The sequence below is a fragment of the Trichoderma ghanense genome, assembly GCF_004382785.1.
Source record: "Trichoderma ghanense strain CCMA-1212 chromosome Unknown scaffold_8, whole genome shotgun sequence".
Taxonomy (NCBI): Eukaryota; Fungi; Ascomycota; class Sordariomycetes; order Hypocreales; family Hypocreaceae; genus Trichoderma; species Trichoderma ghanense.
In genome coordinates this window covers 1,190,794-1,207,401 of record NW_027395671.1, presented here as the reverse complement: position 1 = coordinate 1,207,401, position 16,608 = coordinate 1,190,794, and the positions used below count along the sequence as shown (strand labels likewise).

Sequence of the window (16,608 nt, the reverse complement as noted above, 5' to 3'; positions counted from 1 at the left end):
TGCATGTATCCGATACCTTATGACCAGAAGATGATACCTTATGAAGGAAGGAATGAATGCATCTCTCATGCTGCAGTATAACGACGTGGACTTTCATCAAAACCATTTGATTGATGACCACTGCTCTCTTCAGAAACATCTGTATTGACGAATCTGCCGACAAGCCTCGAACCAACTCACCTCTTCAGTTCCTCGTCTCATGCTCCTCTTCCATGCCATTCATGTCATTCATGCTCTTCATTGCCACAACCACATCACCCTTCTCATCATCAACTCCCCTTTCACAAGCCACCTGCAACGAAGGCTTCCTGCAACGCAACGTTCACACTACCATATCCTCTTCCGCCATTGGCCAATCCGCGTCCAGGCCAGCAGCAATGCAGCAGCAACTGCCCGTAGGATATGTAATAATTGTATGTGAGGTGAAGTGTTCATAAACACACTGGCCAGCCGGGCTGCGAGATGCGGGACACCTCACTGCCCTTATACTCGCAGGGCGCCCTGTCCCCGGAGCTAGTGGCCTGTGCAGCGCTCACCGACACCTGTGAGGCGCTGGTTGGCCCGCCGAGAGCCACTTGAGGGCCACTGCGAGCCCACTGTGTCTGCTGGCAGAGCCCACTGAGCCCACTGGGGGCCCCCCTGCCGAGGCGCTGGCCGGCCAATCCGAATCTGGCGCACGGCTACAACAAGCAGCCGCACAAGCTCTCCACAAACTGCAACTTCAACCTTCTTCTGCAGCCACTCACGTCTGATTCCGTCGTCTGCGATACCTGATCTGATCTTTGGGAATCCAATTGCGAGCCCGACGATGATGCTGCCGTGACGACCAATTGCTCCAACGCCTCCCTTGGCCTGTCGCGCTCTCACTCATCTCAGCAGAGCTCCCGACTGCGATCATTCCGCCATCTCCGTCTCCGTCTCCGTCTTTGTGTCTCTTCTCTCCGGGTCTCAACTCATATACTCGCTCTCCCCTGTGTTTCCCCGGATCACATCACCAAGGCGAAGCACTGGCAGAGACAAACGCAGAACATCTCTCGCTTGCATCGTCCGTCTGCATCGTCATCATCTGATCCAGCGCGGCAGCAAACGAGGGTGCCCGATATGGCGACTGTCGTCCAGCAGACCCAGCTCCATACTCGGACGCGTGCCTCTCGCGTGCCCTCGTCCTCGAACCGGCCTCTTCGAGCCGCCGCCGCTGTAGCTGTTGCTGCCGCCGCCTTTGCCAGACCTGTGCGCAGCCTTGCGAGGCCCAAACCTGAAGCTCTCGAGATCCCGTCCAATGGCGCTCCAGCCGCGGCCAGCCATGCCCCTGCAGAGTCGTCCCCCGCTGCAGCCATCGCTTTGCCGGGCCCGGCATCTCTGTCGCTGTTTCTTACCAACCTCAAGCTCCTAGATCTCGACCAGCTCCCCGACTGGCCTGACATCACAGCCGAGACATTTGCCGCCTCCGGAACCACCTTGCAGGACCAGAAGAGGCGAGTACAGTGCGTAGAATGGGCCTTGTATCAGCTGTTTGTCATCTGGGATCCCGACGAGGCAGCGAATGTGCGTATTATTCACTCTCTTCCTCCCTTGACTGCTAGACGAGCCCTGCAAGTGATGTGACATGATGAATTTTACAAGGCTAATGCTCCATCCCTCTGCGACAGAAGCTGAAGCCTTTCTACCCACCTGCCGACCAGCTCCAGTCTGTCAACCTCCGCGCCGCACTTGTCAGATGCCTCGAGCAAGCCAAGAAAAATGGCGACCTCGGCCGGGACACCATCATCCGCAAGACGATGCTGGACGAGTGCAAGGGCGAGAGGCTGGAGGAAGTCCTGGCCTTCTTTTCCACTGCCGTCCTGAAAAAGGTCGTTTCTGACAGCCTTGCCGCCAATCGTGGTTATGTGACACCCGTCGTTGAGCTCGCCTTTGAGAACAAGGGCTACAAGAGCGAAAAGTCGCATCTGATTGCCCTCTCCATGGCCCACAAGGCTTCCATCCGGCAGCTCTTGCAACGCAAGGAGGCTGCTCGAGCTCGTTTCCAGAGTTTCGCCAGAGTTCTCGATGACAAGGAAGATGATATCATCCGTAGACGAGAGGCCCTAGAGATCAAGGAGATGGACGGCGGTGGTCAGACCGTCTCGGATAATGCACGAGCCGAGATGCGACGGACTGTGCGCCACAACTGGTCGGGCAGCGAGGCCTGGATGGAGGCTCTCTTGAGCGGAGACGCAAAGCATGGCGGCCTGCTGGCTACCAAGTTTGACAGAGTCTGGAGACGAGCCCAGCAGGGCCGGCTCGACGAGCTCGATACGGATGATGTTGGCCTTTTGGAGCAGCTGGACAGCAGGGTCAAGATGCAGAGGGACAGACTCCGCAAGTGGGACGCTTTCCGCAGAAGCACATTCGGCGAGACGAGGTCTTCGCCGACCAAGCCCAAGGCGTCTGCTGCCAAGACAAAGGGCATCGACCTCGGCTTCTCTGCTCACCTGGACCTGCATACCGGTAGGAAGGTCAAGCCGACCAGAGTTGCACTGTTCCAGCATGCGCCACAGATGACGGACGATTATGCGGCCATGGTCGCGGATCTGAAATACGAACTGGGAAAAATCACCACTAAGGAGGTCGACATTGCGTCTCTCGTCAGGAAGCGAACCCCTGCAAAGCAGGGTCGCCGCGACCGTCGCCTGCTTTCCACCTCGTCGTTCGAGGGGTCTGGCGATGATGATGAGATTAGTGACTTGGAGGACGCTGAGAATGCGTTCCGCACCGATGGTTCTGTCACGTCCTTCTCGTCCCTGCAGGACAAGTTTACCGCGCCAGCTCGCGCCGTGAGACCCGTGATATCTCGACCGATTCTTTCCCAGCTCTCTAGTGACTCGGAGGCGCCAGTTGTTGCAGCGTGGCCGACCCAGAAGAACTTTCCTGGACGAAGCACCTATGACTTGACGCAGCTCGACGACTCGCCGCTTGCCGCCCCCCCTTCTCTTCCCCCGCAGCGCAAGCCTTCGGGATACCAGACACCGACACATCGTCGGTCACCCGAGGCACCAAAGCCAGCTGCAAGGCAGAAGGCGCCGCACAGCCCGCCACGGCTATCCCCTACCAAGGAGTTTGCGGCTGGGGCAGATGACACGAAAGGCATGACTCCGTCGCCCGTGAAGCGCACCAAGCCTCGACACACACTGTCCTTGGCCGAGCGGACTCGGCTCTCGATGAGCCGTAAGAAATCCCTATGCTTCGAAGATGAAGAGCTTGACCCGCCCACCCCCATTACGACTGCTGCCATACCTGCGATTCCATCCGTGAATCCAGACTATTCCGAGGATCTTGCCAGCCGGACTCGTCGAAGCATGGCTGGGTTTGAAAAGGCCCAGCAAAAGGCCCAGATGGAGCGGCGTAGGAGCCTGAGAAGGGCCAAGGCGCCCCCACGAAAGGAAGGTAGCTACTTCCCGAGGGTGGACGAGGACCTCAGCGAGGCGACTCAGCTGTTGGAGCAGCTGGCTGAGGAATCGGACGTTGAGGCCGTCTTTCGATCGCGGCCCAAGATTGGCCAGAGCCTGCAGCCAAGTCCCACGAGGGATGCATGGGCCGATATACCGGCCTACAATGGAGTGAGGATGAAGTGAAGGATCGTGGCAGGGACTGAGGGTCCCTCTGATGACGTGAACTTTCGTCTCTTTCTTTATTTCTAATCATTTCTTTTTCTTTGAGCGTTTGAGCACGTAAATATGGATGACGAATAGATATTATATAGGAACGGAACCCAATGCTTGCAACATAGAATAACGGCAATGGATCAAGACTTTTACTCTCGCTTGTAAGAGCATCTCACTGCTTGTATGATGGCATTTGAATCCCATCGCTGTATTGTACATGCATATATAGCAATGTATGTATGCCTACCTTATATATGTCTCATCATGATTGCTCCTTATCTTTCCCAAACGTACAAATTTCCGCCTGAATTTTGCTCCCATTTCCCACAACACTGCGTGGGTTCCAAGGTCTCAGCACGCACGCTATTCAACTACCACCCCTGCTTCTTCAACTCCATAACCTTGCTGACCGCCGCCTTGAACCCCGTCTTGAACCTCGCCCTCCACCGCTGACTCCTCAACCTCTTCTTCTTCAAGCCCTTCCTCTCGTGGAACTTTTGCGAGTGGTACTTGTTGCGCACCTTTTGCTCGCGGCACATCCTCTCCAGCACGCGGATGGCCACGGCGGGCGTGGGCGCCGACGTCGGCGACAGGCGGTCCCTGATGAAGACAGTGCGGCCGGAGACGGCCTCGGTGCGGACCTTGGGGCGGAGGAGGGGGTCGCCGACGTTGAGGGACTGGCCGTACGCCGCGGAGCGGGCGGCAACGATTTCGGCAATGTCGAAGTTGAAGTGAGCGGAGGAGTCGGCGGCCGTGTATGGGAATTGCGTGGATGAGGATGAGGAAGACGACGTTCCAGAGGAGGCTGATGGCAATTCTGAATCGGCGGGAGGAGGAGGAGGAGGAGGGGGAGGAGGGACGAAGTCGGTCGTGGCTGCGGGTGCTTCTGATCGAGGCTTTGGTGCTGCAGCGGCGGGCTTTGGGGTGGGAGTAGGAGGAGCAAAGTTTCCGACCAGAGGGTTTATTCGGTCGTTGCCGTCGAAGAGCGCTCGTGAGGCATTGAATCGCATTGCCAGTGATGTGGAAAAGGCGCGGGCTTGCGCTGGAACGGCTATTCTGGACAGCATCATGCTGCCGGGTCTCAGTGAGGCAGCCCTACAGTTGATTAGAATTAGCATTTGAGAGGACAATTGAGGCCTCTAGATTTGAAAGAAGCGCCAACTCACATCTTGGGACTTTTCAATGGCTTGCAGCAAATCCAGCCGTCAATCAGCCCATCAGCACAGATGCGACCCCAAGATCTTGAGAGTCGTCGGCTGCGAAAAAAGCTGCGGGCGGATCAACTTTGATGCGGGGCTGGCCTAGCTTTTGGCTACGACCTGCAGAAACCGAAGCCCAGCCAGCCATTGATCCTAGCCTCGCACCCTGCATATCGCCATCCCCCAAACCTTGCAACTTTTCTCCCAAAAAGCTGCGAACAAGAAAAGCCGGACAAGCTCAGCGCAGAAAGAACCCGAGATAGAGGCACTGTCTGTGTGCTGATGCCCTGCAGAATCAACCTGGTCTGCTGTCGCGTCTCAATGCAAGCTGAGAACCCTGCATTCTGAGGCTGCTGCGACTGGAGATCCATCGTCTGCAGGCGTCTGGCTCTTCTGCTGGAGCTCTCGTGTTCCTTTTCTTGGCCAGAGCCTCGATTCTATCCTTGACCCTTGACTCTCTTAGGCGGTGCGAAGATTACACGACACGCGACAAGAGAAAACCGATCAACCCCAACTCCCTCCGCTCCCTCGACAAAGCCGGCGTGACGCTGCTCCGTCGCCATGGCCTACAACCAATACGGGGGTACTCACGGCCGAGGACAGCCCAGAGGGCGATACAGATCGGCTAACGGAGCTTCAGCACCCCACGTCCCCTATGGCGCGCCTCCAGGCTATGGCTATCCGGGCGCGGCGCCTGGCTTGGCTGCTCCTCCTGGCTTAGGTGAGCATCTCTTCCCTTCCTCCTTGGCCTTGTCCAACGATGCTGACTCCAGGCCCTCCAGGTCCTCCTCCAGGCATGTCTCCTGCCCCGGGAATGGCCCCTCCGCCGGGCATCCAGCAAGCCAACGTGCCCCAAGCTAATCGTCCAAGTGGTCTGCCACCTGCGTTCCAAGCCCCGACCAACATGCCCAACATCAACTTCAATGCCCCTGTGATTCGCCTGGGCACGGGAGCCTCGGCCGGTGGCGGCAGATCCGACGACCGACCTGCACAATCGGGAGGAAGATCTGGGCTTGGTATGGAGAGAGGGTCGGATCAAGGGCGAATGGCGGCGCGCGAGAGCATCCAGACGCTGCTCCCACCGACGAACGAGGAGAAGCTGCGTACCATCTTCCTACACCAATTACCCGAGGGGTTGGGCGGTGACGAGGGCACGAAGAAGCTACTTGGCGCAGTCGGCAGGCTGAAGCGCTGGGATGCGTTCGACAGCGTGTCAGAGGAGCGGAAGGGAACCAAGTTTGGCTTCGCCCTGTTCGAGGACATTGACTCAGTGGCTGCTGCTGTCAAGCTCCTTACCGAGGAAGAAGTGCAGATCCCTACCAAGAAGCAGCCGAGTTCGAGCGATCCTCCCGCCGACGACAACTTTGACGATGTCGAGAAGACCAAGCTACAAGTGGTTGTCGACCCCTCGTCCTTGAGCTACCTGCAAACGTACAAGGAAAGCAAGGGAGACGATACATCTTTGGAGCAGAGAATAGAGCAAGCTCGCGAGGCCCTCAAACTGGTCATCCGAGAGCTATTCCGCCCGCCTGCTGTCGAGACTACGGATGCTAACGGCGACGTCGCGATGGGAAATGCGGTGGATACTGAGGAGAACGTGGAGGTGGTCAACATACCCCTGGCTCAAGAGGACGAGCTGGCAGATATCCCGCCCGACATGAGGGAGGTCGTGGCGGGTGAAATTGCCGCTTTCCGTGAGCGAAGCAACCAACGCGATATGGAGCGTTTGCAGCGAGAAGAGGAAATCGAGGAGGTTGAACGACGACGAAACGGCCCAGGCCGATCGAGGCTCGCCTCACCGCCGAGGAACTCGAACAACGTGCCACTGGGACCTCGAGGCGTCTCCGTACCCAACGCACCTGCTGGCCCCAAGGGCCAAAACGGGCCCAATCGTGGAGTGTCTTTTGTCAATGGAGGGGTCACCAACGCGGACGGCACTCTGAGGCGGGAGGACGAGGACACCGACGCCAGCGATGAGGAGCTCTGGAGGAGACGCGAGGCTGAGCGCAAGGCTGAGGAGGACAAGATGTACGCCGAAGCAGAGCGAAAATGGGTCAACCGAGAACGTTCGCGCCAGGCGGCGCTGGAGCGAGAGCGGGAACGGGAGAGGCATGAGCTGGAGAACTTTGAACGGAGAAAGCAGGAGCAGCTGGACAGAGAGGTGGGATGGGATGACGACCGAGAGGCCGCCCGTAAGACACACATCTACTACCGAGACCATGCCGCCTGGGCCAGGAAACGGACAGCCGAACGGATCGAGGAAGAGGCGCGAGACGAAGCTGACCGGCAGGCCGAGAGGATCGAGCGAAACCGCGAGCAGGCCCGGCTGGAGCAGGCGCGTGGTATGGCGGATTCGTTCCTGGACCAGCAGGCTCGGGAGATGGAGCAGCGCGAAGCTGCCGCCGCCGCCGCGGCGCCTCAGCCATTCAAGCTGTCACTCGGGGCAGCCGTACAACGAGCCCAGGCCTCACGAGCAGCACCGCAGCGACGCACGATTGCCGAGGTGGAGGGTCTGCTGGACGACGAGGAGGTCGAGTCTACCAAGCGACAGCTCATCCCTATCCAGATGGACGCCTCTTCTGGTGCTGCGGGCATGACGGAGGAGGAAATCTCTCAGGCCGTGCGCGCGCTGGCGCAGGAGATTCCGTCGGAGAAGGAAGGCCTGTGGGCGTGGGAGGTCAAGTGGGAGTTTATGGATGACGCCGTGGTGCGCGACAAGCTGCGGCCGTTTGTGGAGAAGAAGATTGTCGAGTACCTGGGTGTGCAGGAGGAGATGCTGGTGGAGGCTGTGGAGGAGCATCTGCGGAAGCATGGCACGGCTGGCGAGTTGGTGGAGGAGCTCGAGGGGGTAAGTTTTCCTTTACATCTCGTGCATTTTGTGTCTGGGCAAGTTGAGCTGACCATGTCTTTCAGGCGTTGGACGACGAAGCGGAGGATCTGGTCAAGAAGCTGTGGCGTATGCTCATCTTCTTTACCGAGAGCGAGAAGCGAGGCTTGCCGGCTTAGAACGAGGACTCGTTGTCACCCGGGCACGAGATACCGAGACGTCTGTTGTTTGTTTCAAACTGCCATCCCATCGTTGCTCGTTATGGCTTTACGCATCTCTTCCTTTACAGGAGCTGAGATGCAGAGTGCTCTTTGCCTCTCCAAAGTGCAAGAAGCAACTGAGGTGGATGGACATGGGAGACAAGGGGTGCTGAAGTGGAAGTGATGCTTTTTAAAAGACGATATTGAAATGGCGAAAAAGGCAAAATCTTGTCTTGTATGTACAAATAGGGGGGGTTTGGCAAACAGCCCGGACTTGTGGACACATATTGTAGGATTCATTGTGTTGTATTCAAACAACGAATAATAACTCACTCTTGGGGACATGGCTGTGGTACTACGAGGGATGGATGCTATCATGAGATGGACGGCTTTGCCTATCAGGATGAAGTTGTGGTTGATGTACGGAGCAGTTTGGTTTTTATTGGACAATGAGTCGTAAATTCGTGATACAGTTGTTCTGTCGCTAATAAATCTTGCATAATCCACTGGGGCTGCAATACCATGATATCTAGAGATGAGTCCAGTCAATTGACGGCTCCATGGTAAAATCATCGCAATCCCTCCAAGATCGGGTCATCTCACATACTCCCCAAAAGAGGCACAGCAGCTCAACCCAACCAAAGAGCCTCGGCTCCAGCCCCACACAAGGCGCGCGTCACCAAGCTGTGCTGACCAGGTTTGTTTAGCAATGGAACTCGTGGCGAGATTTACCGCCGAATTTCACACACCTCGAAGCCCAACCATTGCGAGCAATACACCCACACATACACCAAGACGAGCTGCAACGCGACTGAGCCGTCGGAAAGCGGCCATGATCTTGAGCTCTGCGGCTTGTTGAGACAGTTCATCTCATTGGTTCTAATTTTTCTTTTTTCGGGCGGTTGGATGAGATTGAGCGGGAAAAGGGCACGGAGAAACACAACAGGGGCAGCACATTGGTGAGAGAGAAAGAGTGACGAGATATTGAACAACAAGGAGGTCTCATCGAATCTGGCACTCGGGTAGTCGTATGCCATCGCCGCTCCGCTTCGCCCTGTCCGCCTCGCTCGCCCCCCCCCTTGGCCAAGCCGGACGCCTGAAACCTCGGAAAAGCAGAGAGTGCAAGTGAGAAGAGAGCCAGCCGAGACATAGCGACATCATGGCCATCTCCATGAGCTCGCCGCCGGCCGTCGAGGACGTCATCATCACGGCGCCGCGGCCGCACATCCTGCTCGTCACCATCAACCGCCCCAAGCAGCTCAACTGCATCCGCCACGAGATGCACCACCAGCTCGACCGGCTGTGGCGCTGGTTCGACGCCGAACCCGCCCTGCGCTGCGCCGTCGTCACGGGCATGGGCCGCGCCTTTTGCGCCGGCGCCGACCTCAAGGAGTGGAACGAGCGCAACGCCCGCCCCGAAGGCGAGCCGTCCAAGAAGGCGCCCGACTCGGGCTTCGGCGGGCTGAGCAACCGCCGCGGCAAGAAGCCCGTCATCGCGGCCGTCAACGGCCTGTGCCTGGGCGGCGGCATGGAGATGATCCTCAACGTCGACATGGTCATCGCCTCGGTCGACGCGCGCTTCGCCCTGCCCGAGGTGGCGCGCGGCGTCGTGCCCATCCAGGGCGCCCTGCCGCGCCTCATCCGCTCCGTCGGCATGCAGCGCGCCTCCGAGATGGCCCTGCTGGGCCGCATCTACAAGGCCGACGAGATGCTGCGCTGGGGGCTGGTCAACCACGTCATCGCCCGCGGCAGCGACGTCGTCGGCGAGGCCCTGCAGTGGGCCATTGAGCTGGCCGACAACTCGCCCGATTCTGTCATTGTCGCCCGCCAGGGCCTGCTGAGCGGCTGGGACCCCGAGGACCCCCAGGAGAGCACGCGCCGCATCCTCAACGACGTCTACGCCAAGATGGACGGCGGCGACAACATGACCGAGGGCGTCCGCGCCTTTGTCGAGAAGAGGAAGCCCGTCTGGAAGGACAGCAAGCTGTGAGACGGGCCGGGTCGTGAGCAAGTATAGCAAGTATAGCACGTCATCCCGCGACAACACCACGACCGAGGAGGAAAGGGTTGGACAAGGTGTCTCGGATCCTGCAGCCTCGTGCTGCAATGGACGAAAGGCGGCGGCGAGCAGTACCTCGTCCTCCCGTGCTTTGAATGTAGTAGTAGTATATATGACTTTTTCTGTAGCACCAGCGTATCGTCTGTCAGTTTCCTAAGCAACGACTGTCTTTTGCTCTGTCCGACAACCAAGGCTTCCCATGCACGCTGCCGTATTATCACTCCGTATGTCCTCCGTAGGTAGCTTGGCTCTGGACCCGAGAGGAAGATGGAGATGCAGCCAACCGTAGGCCAGGCCCTCGGAATGCGGAGAAGCAGCACCATGCATACATAAACAGACAGTCAAGGATGCCGATCTCTTGTCCTCCTCCCGGACTCGCTGGGCCAGCATCTCCGCCTCGGTCTTCCATCTCGATAACGATCCGGCTAGTTGGGAGCCGTCCTTCGCCACAGCCACTCACACCCACCAACTCACTGACATGACCTACCTACGCCGTGGCACTGGCACCCTTCCAAGTTGAGCATCCCCAAACAGGTTGTCTGGCTGCTGTGCTGCGGTCGAGAAGATCCTCCTGGGCAGATCGGCTGCGGTCTGGTCCAGGACACTGATCACCACACTGCATCACGGGCCCCCAGAACCAGGATGGCGTTAGATGACAGATCCAGCACAGGTGGAGTGGAAAGCCTGCAGCCACCCAATGGCAACCACAAGGCCTGTCGCACTGAAATTGCTCTCACGCCCAAAGAGTTCTAGGCACGGCCCGTAGCGGAGCCCCGAGGAGCTGGAGGGCGTCGTCAGGGTTCGATATTTGTGCTGAACTAGTAGTGATCGTTACAGAGCGTTCGCAGACACACATGGCCTCCATATCAACTGTCATGGTATTAAATCCGCAAAATCCCTTGAAGTTGCGTGCGGCGGCAGCAGAAACCTTCCGATATGCTCGTCGTACAAGAGCCTTTCCCCTCAGTTTTGCAGTACAACACGCCTTGGGACGATTAATAGCAAGGATCAGGGAACACAAAGCTGTGCCGTCCCGAGAGAAACCATCCAGACAGCGAATGGCATCAACAGACGGAAGAACGAGTCCAGGCCGCAACTTCATCCAAGGCTTCGTGCGGCCGGACGGCGAACGTAGCAATGGTGTCCCTCAGCCGCAGCACAAGATGCCCGCCTTTTGTTCCTTTTGTTCCAAATTCCAGCATCTGACTGGCCGAATAATATCGGCGGGCGACATGTCCGCGTACAATCACCGAACCTCTGAGACATGCATCTGCTCTTGTGCGTCTCTCCCCCGCTCATATGCGAAGCTGTCGTGAGGAGCATCGAAGCGTCCTGCCGTTCCGTCTTGAGAAAGGGGTCCCCGTCATCTCTCCCATTGGCCGCTGGTCCCCGGCACTTGACAGACGTGCAGCGATTCCGTCTCGACACGGCAGCGATCAGCACTTTTCAGCCGGCTTCATTCAGCCTCTCCCTCGCAGCATCTCCACACGACCGAGACGGACGGAAGAGGTGCATCCAGAAGACCGTCGCGACGTGCTTCGTGCGTCCAACGGCTCGCAATGGGCGATTATCCAAGACACAGAGGCATCGCAGCAGGATCCGTATTAGTCGTCCACGATGAGCCACCCTCATGATCCGAAAATACTAATAATAAGCCGCGGGCGCTCCTCCCCGTGCTTATCCTTATTTCGAGTACCCTAGCCTTTCTCATTAGCTGTCTTGGCCAGGCACCGGGCATCCCCCCTGGCTTCGCCTCATCCTCCGAATTGCCTGTTTGGTCAGCTGGAATTTGAACAGCCCCCATATAATACATAGCTCGCCATGGCTTCTGGCAGCATGCTGGACCCAAGTTCTGCTGGGCGTCCAAAGAGTCGCTCCAGCCAGGACTACATCACAGACGCCGTCATGGAGCGTCCAGCAAGCCCCTCGCCGCAGAACAGGACGCCGAGGAAACTGATTCTTTGCTTCGATGGCACCGGGAACAAATTCCACGGCGATGAGAGCGACAGCAACATCCTCAAGATATTCCGGATGCTCGATCGCACTGCAGATGATCAGTATCACTACTACCAACGTAAGTACGCGAAGACGCGTGCCCAAGGCGCGCAGACTCGTCGCTGCACATGTCTTCCCAGCCATGGCTGACTCCGCTCTCAAGCTGGTATCGGCACTTACATCGTGTCCAACTCGCTTTCACACACCAGCATGAAGGCGCGCATTCGGTCATGGTATCAGAAAGCCAAAGACTCAGCAGTCGGTTCCTCCTTCGATCAGCATGTCGTGGGCGGCTACCGTTTCCTGATGAGGTTCTACAATCCTGGGGACGAGATTTACATGTTTGGCTTCAGTCGCGGCTCGTACATTGCCCGCTTTCTGGCCGAGATGCTAGATTACATCGGCCTCCTGTCCCATGGCAACGAAGAAATGGTGTCGTTTGCCTGGAAGGCATTCGCCAACTGGCAGAGTCGCCGGGGTGGTGACAAGGACGAGAAGATGGCGGAGACGGAGGAAGGGAAGAAGCACGAGATGTATCACTTCATGAAGGGCTTCCGCGAGACCTTTTCGCGACCTGTGGGCAGGATTCGATTCCTGGGTCTCTTCGACACGGTCAACTCTGTACCTCGGTTTGAGACAGCATGGATGCAGCGCAGCAAGTTTCCCTATACGGCGCGCAGCAGCGCCAGAGTCATCCGCCACGCCGTCAGCATCGACGAGCGGCGAGCCAAGTTCCGTCAAGACTTGATGTATCAGCAGGGCAACAAGCGCCATCGCAACCAGCACGGCCACTGGAAGAGGGAGTGGGAGCACATGATGCGCCGCGGGCGAGACGGCGATTCTCCCGGCGCAGAAACAGACAGCCCCGAAAGAGCGTATCACGATGACCGAGGCAGGCGGCCCAGCCAGCAGACGACAGCAGCTGATAGACCCATGTCGGGAAATCCAGCAAACAGCAAGTACATGCCGTACCGAGCCAGGTCAAAATCTGCGGGCCGAGGAGATCGCCGTCTGTCGGTTGGCTGCGACGCCTCGGACCAGCTCTCCGTCGCTGAGTATGAAGACGGCGGTGACGACCAAGACATTGACGAGGTGTGGTTTGCCGGTGGCCACGGCGACGTTGGTGGCGGATGGCAGACGGAATCTGGCGACAAAAATGCAAGCCACGTGCCCCTGATATGGATGGTGCGTGAAGCAATGCGTGCTGGCTTGAGGTTCGATCTGGACAAGGTGCGGGAACTGGACTGCTATGACCTGTACAGCGACTATGGCGGCGCCGGCTTCAACAAGGGCCAGCGAGGGCGAGAGAGGGGCCCTGATATTCGCGTCAACGAGGAGGGCGAAGAGGGACATGAGCCTGAGATGCCCCCAAGTCCAGACACTGTCGCGGATGACGAAGACGACGGCTTGAAGAAAGCTTTCCTCGACATGATGCACAAGGCACATCTCGCCCGCATCCACGACTCGCTCGACTACGGCGGCGGCCTCTCTCGAATGGCCGTCACGGCGTGGAAGATCATGGAGTGGATGCCATTTCGGCGGATGGACCTTCAGTCAGACGGAACATGGAAGCCCATCAACTGGCCGCTGCCGCGCGGCGAAGTGCGAGACATTCCCAACAACGTCCGCGTTCACGGCAGCGTCATCCGGCGCATGCAGATGGACCCGACGTATCGTCCTGGCAATCTGATTGTGGGCGGAGGCGGGCGAGGGATCCGAGTAGCGCCGGAAGAGTACGGCATAGGGGAGTGGGTGTGTGTGCAGGAAGAGGGCGACCCGATTGGCGAGATTTGGGTGCGCAAAGGCGATCCTGTGAAGCTGGACATTGATAAGAAGAAGGGGAAGAAGAAGAAGAAGAGCAAGAGCAAGAAGGCGAAGAAGGAGGAGAGAAAGGAAAAGGAGGAGAAGCACAGCTGATTCACGACTGGTGATGCTTCTTCTTGGTGTTGCTGTCTTTTTGCACGAGTGACTGGAAACGCTTATACCGACATGATACCTAGTAATTATGAGCCTGACGATGCCACGCAGCTCTGTCTGTCCCCCATCTTTCATGAAGATACCAATTTGAACTTGACGCAATGATAAAATACACGAGGTTTTGTCTCGGGGAATTTGACTTTTCGTGATCAATTTCAGTGCAAGATGCGTCGTGGGAGGATGGGAGCTGCGAGCCTTTAAGCTGAGGTGTCACGTGCAACTCCCGATTGCTTCCCCTTCTCTCTCTGACACTTCAGCCATCAACTGCTGACTCGACCGCTCAATCCTCCAAGCCTGTCAGCAATCCGGCCATTGATGCTGCTGCCGACGGATGGAAATGATGAACTGACCGACCTGCACCTCCTTTGACCGACTCTCGCATCCGCAGCCCTCGAAACGGCCGTTCCCTCACGATGCCCGTGCCGACCATCTTCTACCTCCTGGAGAACGGCTTCCCCCCGGTCATCCGCGACAATGCCCGACCCATCTTGCTCACCCTCGGCACCATCGCCCTCCTCGTGCTGCTGAAGCTCTACACCGCCGGTCGGACGAACACCGCCGAGCGCAATCTCCATGGCAGAGTCATAATGGTCACGGGCGGAACAAGCGGCATAGGGGCCCAAGTGACGCAAGAGCTGGCAGCGCGCGGCGCTCAGCTCGTCCTGCTGACGCAGGTCCCGGCCTCGGATCCGTTCCTTGTCGAGTTCATACAGGACATCCGGGACAACACGGGCAACCACCTGATTTACGCGGAGCAGGTCGACCTCTCCAGCCTCTACAGCATCAGGAAGTTTGCTACTAAATGGGTGGACAACGCCCCGCCTCGAAGACTGGACATGATTGTGCTGTGCGCATCGACCGTGACGCCGCCAGGAGGGAAGAGGACCGTCACCGAAGATGGGATCGAGGAGATGTGGATGGTCAACTACCTTGCCAACTTCCACCTGCTTAGCATTCTCAGCCCAGCCCTCAAGGCGCAACCCTTTGACAGAGATGTGCGCGTGATCATTGCGACATGCTCATCGTACATTAGCTCTCCATCCTTGAAAGATGGCCTCGGAAATGTTGAAAAGGGCTGGTCTGCCGGTTCTGCATATGCCCGCAGCAAGCTCGCTCTCAACGTGTTCGGCTCCTATTTCCAAAAGCATCTTGACTCGTACAAGCGTCCCGATCAGCTGCCCATGAACACCCGTGTCGTCTTTGTCGACCCGGGCCTCAGCCGAACACCGGGCACTCGACGATGGCTTACCCGAGGCTCTCTCTTTGGTCTTGCGCTCTACCTCATGTTCTACGCCATCCCGTGGTTCTTGCTCAAGTCGCCCAGAAAAGGCGCCCAGTCGATTCTCCACGCCGCAATGGACGAGAAGCTCGGACGCGGCAGCGGTGGCAAGCTCATCAAGGAGTGCATGGAGGTGGACTTTGCGCGGAGGGAGATTACAGACGACGAGGTGGCCAAGAAGCTGTGGGAGGAAAGCGATGCCCTGATTGAGAAGACGGAGAAGGCCGCCGCGAAGAAGAGGGGGCTTAAGAAGGCTCAGGAAGACAGGCTGGCCGAGGAGCAGAAGGAGAAGGAAAAGGTAGAGGAGGTGGAGAGCTTGGTGGCTGCGATTAAAAAGGGGAAAGAGAAGCAAAAGGAGAAGGAAAAGCAACAGAAGGGAAACGGCAAGGGCGGCAAAAAGAGTAAATGATTTGTTTTACGACCTCATAGCTGGCATATAAATAGACTTGTAGACTGGGAATTCCATGTTATTTGCCATTGACATTGCTTCCATTTCGACGCCGGGTCTCTTTGGCTTCTGTCGATATACCCTCCTCGTGATGATGATTGAGGTGATGAACCTCGGCTTAGGTAAGACGGTGCCGAGATGCCATCATAGCGGCTTCATGCAGCTAGTTCATAGACATCTCCCATGTCTCGACATGCTCATTCTCTCTCGGTTTGATATGATTCAATAATTCGCCTTGTCGCGTTGAAACGCTCCAAATCATCATCTCACCACCCACCCTCGCCGTCCCATCCTTCTACCTCATAATACCCAGTTCAACCAGGCCAACCGAACAATGACGCCCTCCCAACCCCTCCCAACCCCAGCCCAGCTCCAAGCACTCTGGACCAGACACGCCCACGACGCATCCACGACGCACCCCGTCTTCTTCACAGAGCGGCTGCGCAAACCGAAGCCGTCGCTCGGGTCTGCGGCAGCAGCGGCGACGGGGTCCAGCAGTCCGGTGGCGCATGGGTATGTCTATCAGGAGGGGCGGAGTGGCGCGACTGCGCCGAAGCTGTGAGGGAAGCATTCGGCTTGAGGTTTTGCTTGTTTCAAAGAGTAAGTCGCGGGTGGTGATGGTAGGGTACATTATGAGGATGAAGAGGCGATGCTGATGGACTATCAGGTACTGGTATGAGCAGAGCAGCGTGTTCAATTGTAGATATTCATTTGGCTGGTGTGGCGGCAGTTGAGGGCTATGAGATACCATGGAGAGTTGGATGACAGGCTGTGCATTTTCTCGCTCAATGAAGGAAAAGGGCTATACTATTGATACCAATAAACGACCTGCTTGCAGAATAAAAGGAAGCGTCGCGTTGATTATAGCTCAAAATCATTTCAGCCCTTTGGTCCCGTTTGACCGCAGTTACAACCAAGAATTCCTCGTGAGGTCCCTTTGACTCCTAACAAAAACAACCAAGTCCCGATTAAAAATACAAGTT

General features: G+C 57.4%; 5 protein-coding genes across 5 annotated transcripts; 4 read left to right on the top strand and 1 right to left on the bottom strand.

Annotated features, from left to right (window-relative positions):
• Positions 1-1,075: 1,075 nt before the first annotated feature.
• CCMA1212_007018 (U1 snRNP-associated protein usp107) lies at positions 1,076-7,846 on the top strand (the record flags this gene model as incomplete). Its single annotated transcript, XM_073704200.1, has 7 exons — positions 1,076-1,545; positions 1,650-3,596; positions 4,985-5,143; positions 5,444-5,561; positions 5,614-6,233; positions 6,312-7,688; positions 7,754-7,846. Exons 1-7 carry the CDS (start codon positions 1,102-1,104, stop codon positions 7,844-7,846), a joined length of 4,758 nt encoding a protein of 1,585 aa, XP_073557409.1. The 5' UTR covers positions 1,076-1,101.
• On the bottom strand, positions 4,013-4,711 carry CCMA1212_007019 (uncharacterized protein; the record flags this gene model as incomplete). Its single annotated transcript, XM_073704201.1, has 1 exon — positions 4,013-4,711. The coding sequence occupies one exon, from the start codon at positions 4,709-4,711 to the stop codon at positions 4,013-4,015; it is 699 nt and encodes a 232-aa protein (XP_073557410.1).
• A 1,180-nt stretch (positions 7,847-9,026) lies between the features above and the next one.
• CCMA1212_007017 (Carnitinyl-CoA dehydratase) lies at positions 9,027-9,857 on the top strand (the record flags this gene model as incomplete). Its single annotated transcript, XM_073704199.1, has 1 exon — positions 9,027-9,857. The coding sequence occupies one exon, from the start codon at positions 9,027-9,029 to the stop codon at positions 9,855-9,857; it is 831 nt and encodes a 276-aa protein (XP_073557406.1).
• Positions 9,858-11,647: 1,790 nt separating this feature from the next.
• CCMA1212_007016 (uncharacterized protein) lies at positions 11,648-15,586 on the top strand (the record flags this gene model as incomplete). Its single annotated transcript, XM_073704198.1, is given in 4 exon segments — positions 11,648-12,000; positions 12,085-13,715; positions 13,726-13,733; positions 14,287-15,586. 4 exon segments carry the CDS (start codon positions 11,748-11,750, stop codon positions 15,584-15,586), a joined length of 3,192 nt encoding a protein of 1,063 aa, XP_073557405.1. The 5' UTR covers positions 11,648-11,747.
• A 373-nt stretch (positions 15,587-15,959) lies between these two features.
• On the top strand, positions 15,960-16,187 carry CCMA1212_007015 (uncharacterized protein; the record flags this gene model as incomplete). Its single annotated transcript, XM_073704197.1, has 1 exon — positions 15,960-16,187. The coding sequence occupies one exon, from the start codon at positions 15,960-15,962 to the stop codon at positions 16,185-16,187; it is 228 nt and encodes a 75-aa protein (XP_073557408.1).
• Positions 16,188-16,608: the final 421 nt, after the last annotated feature.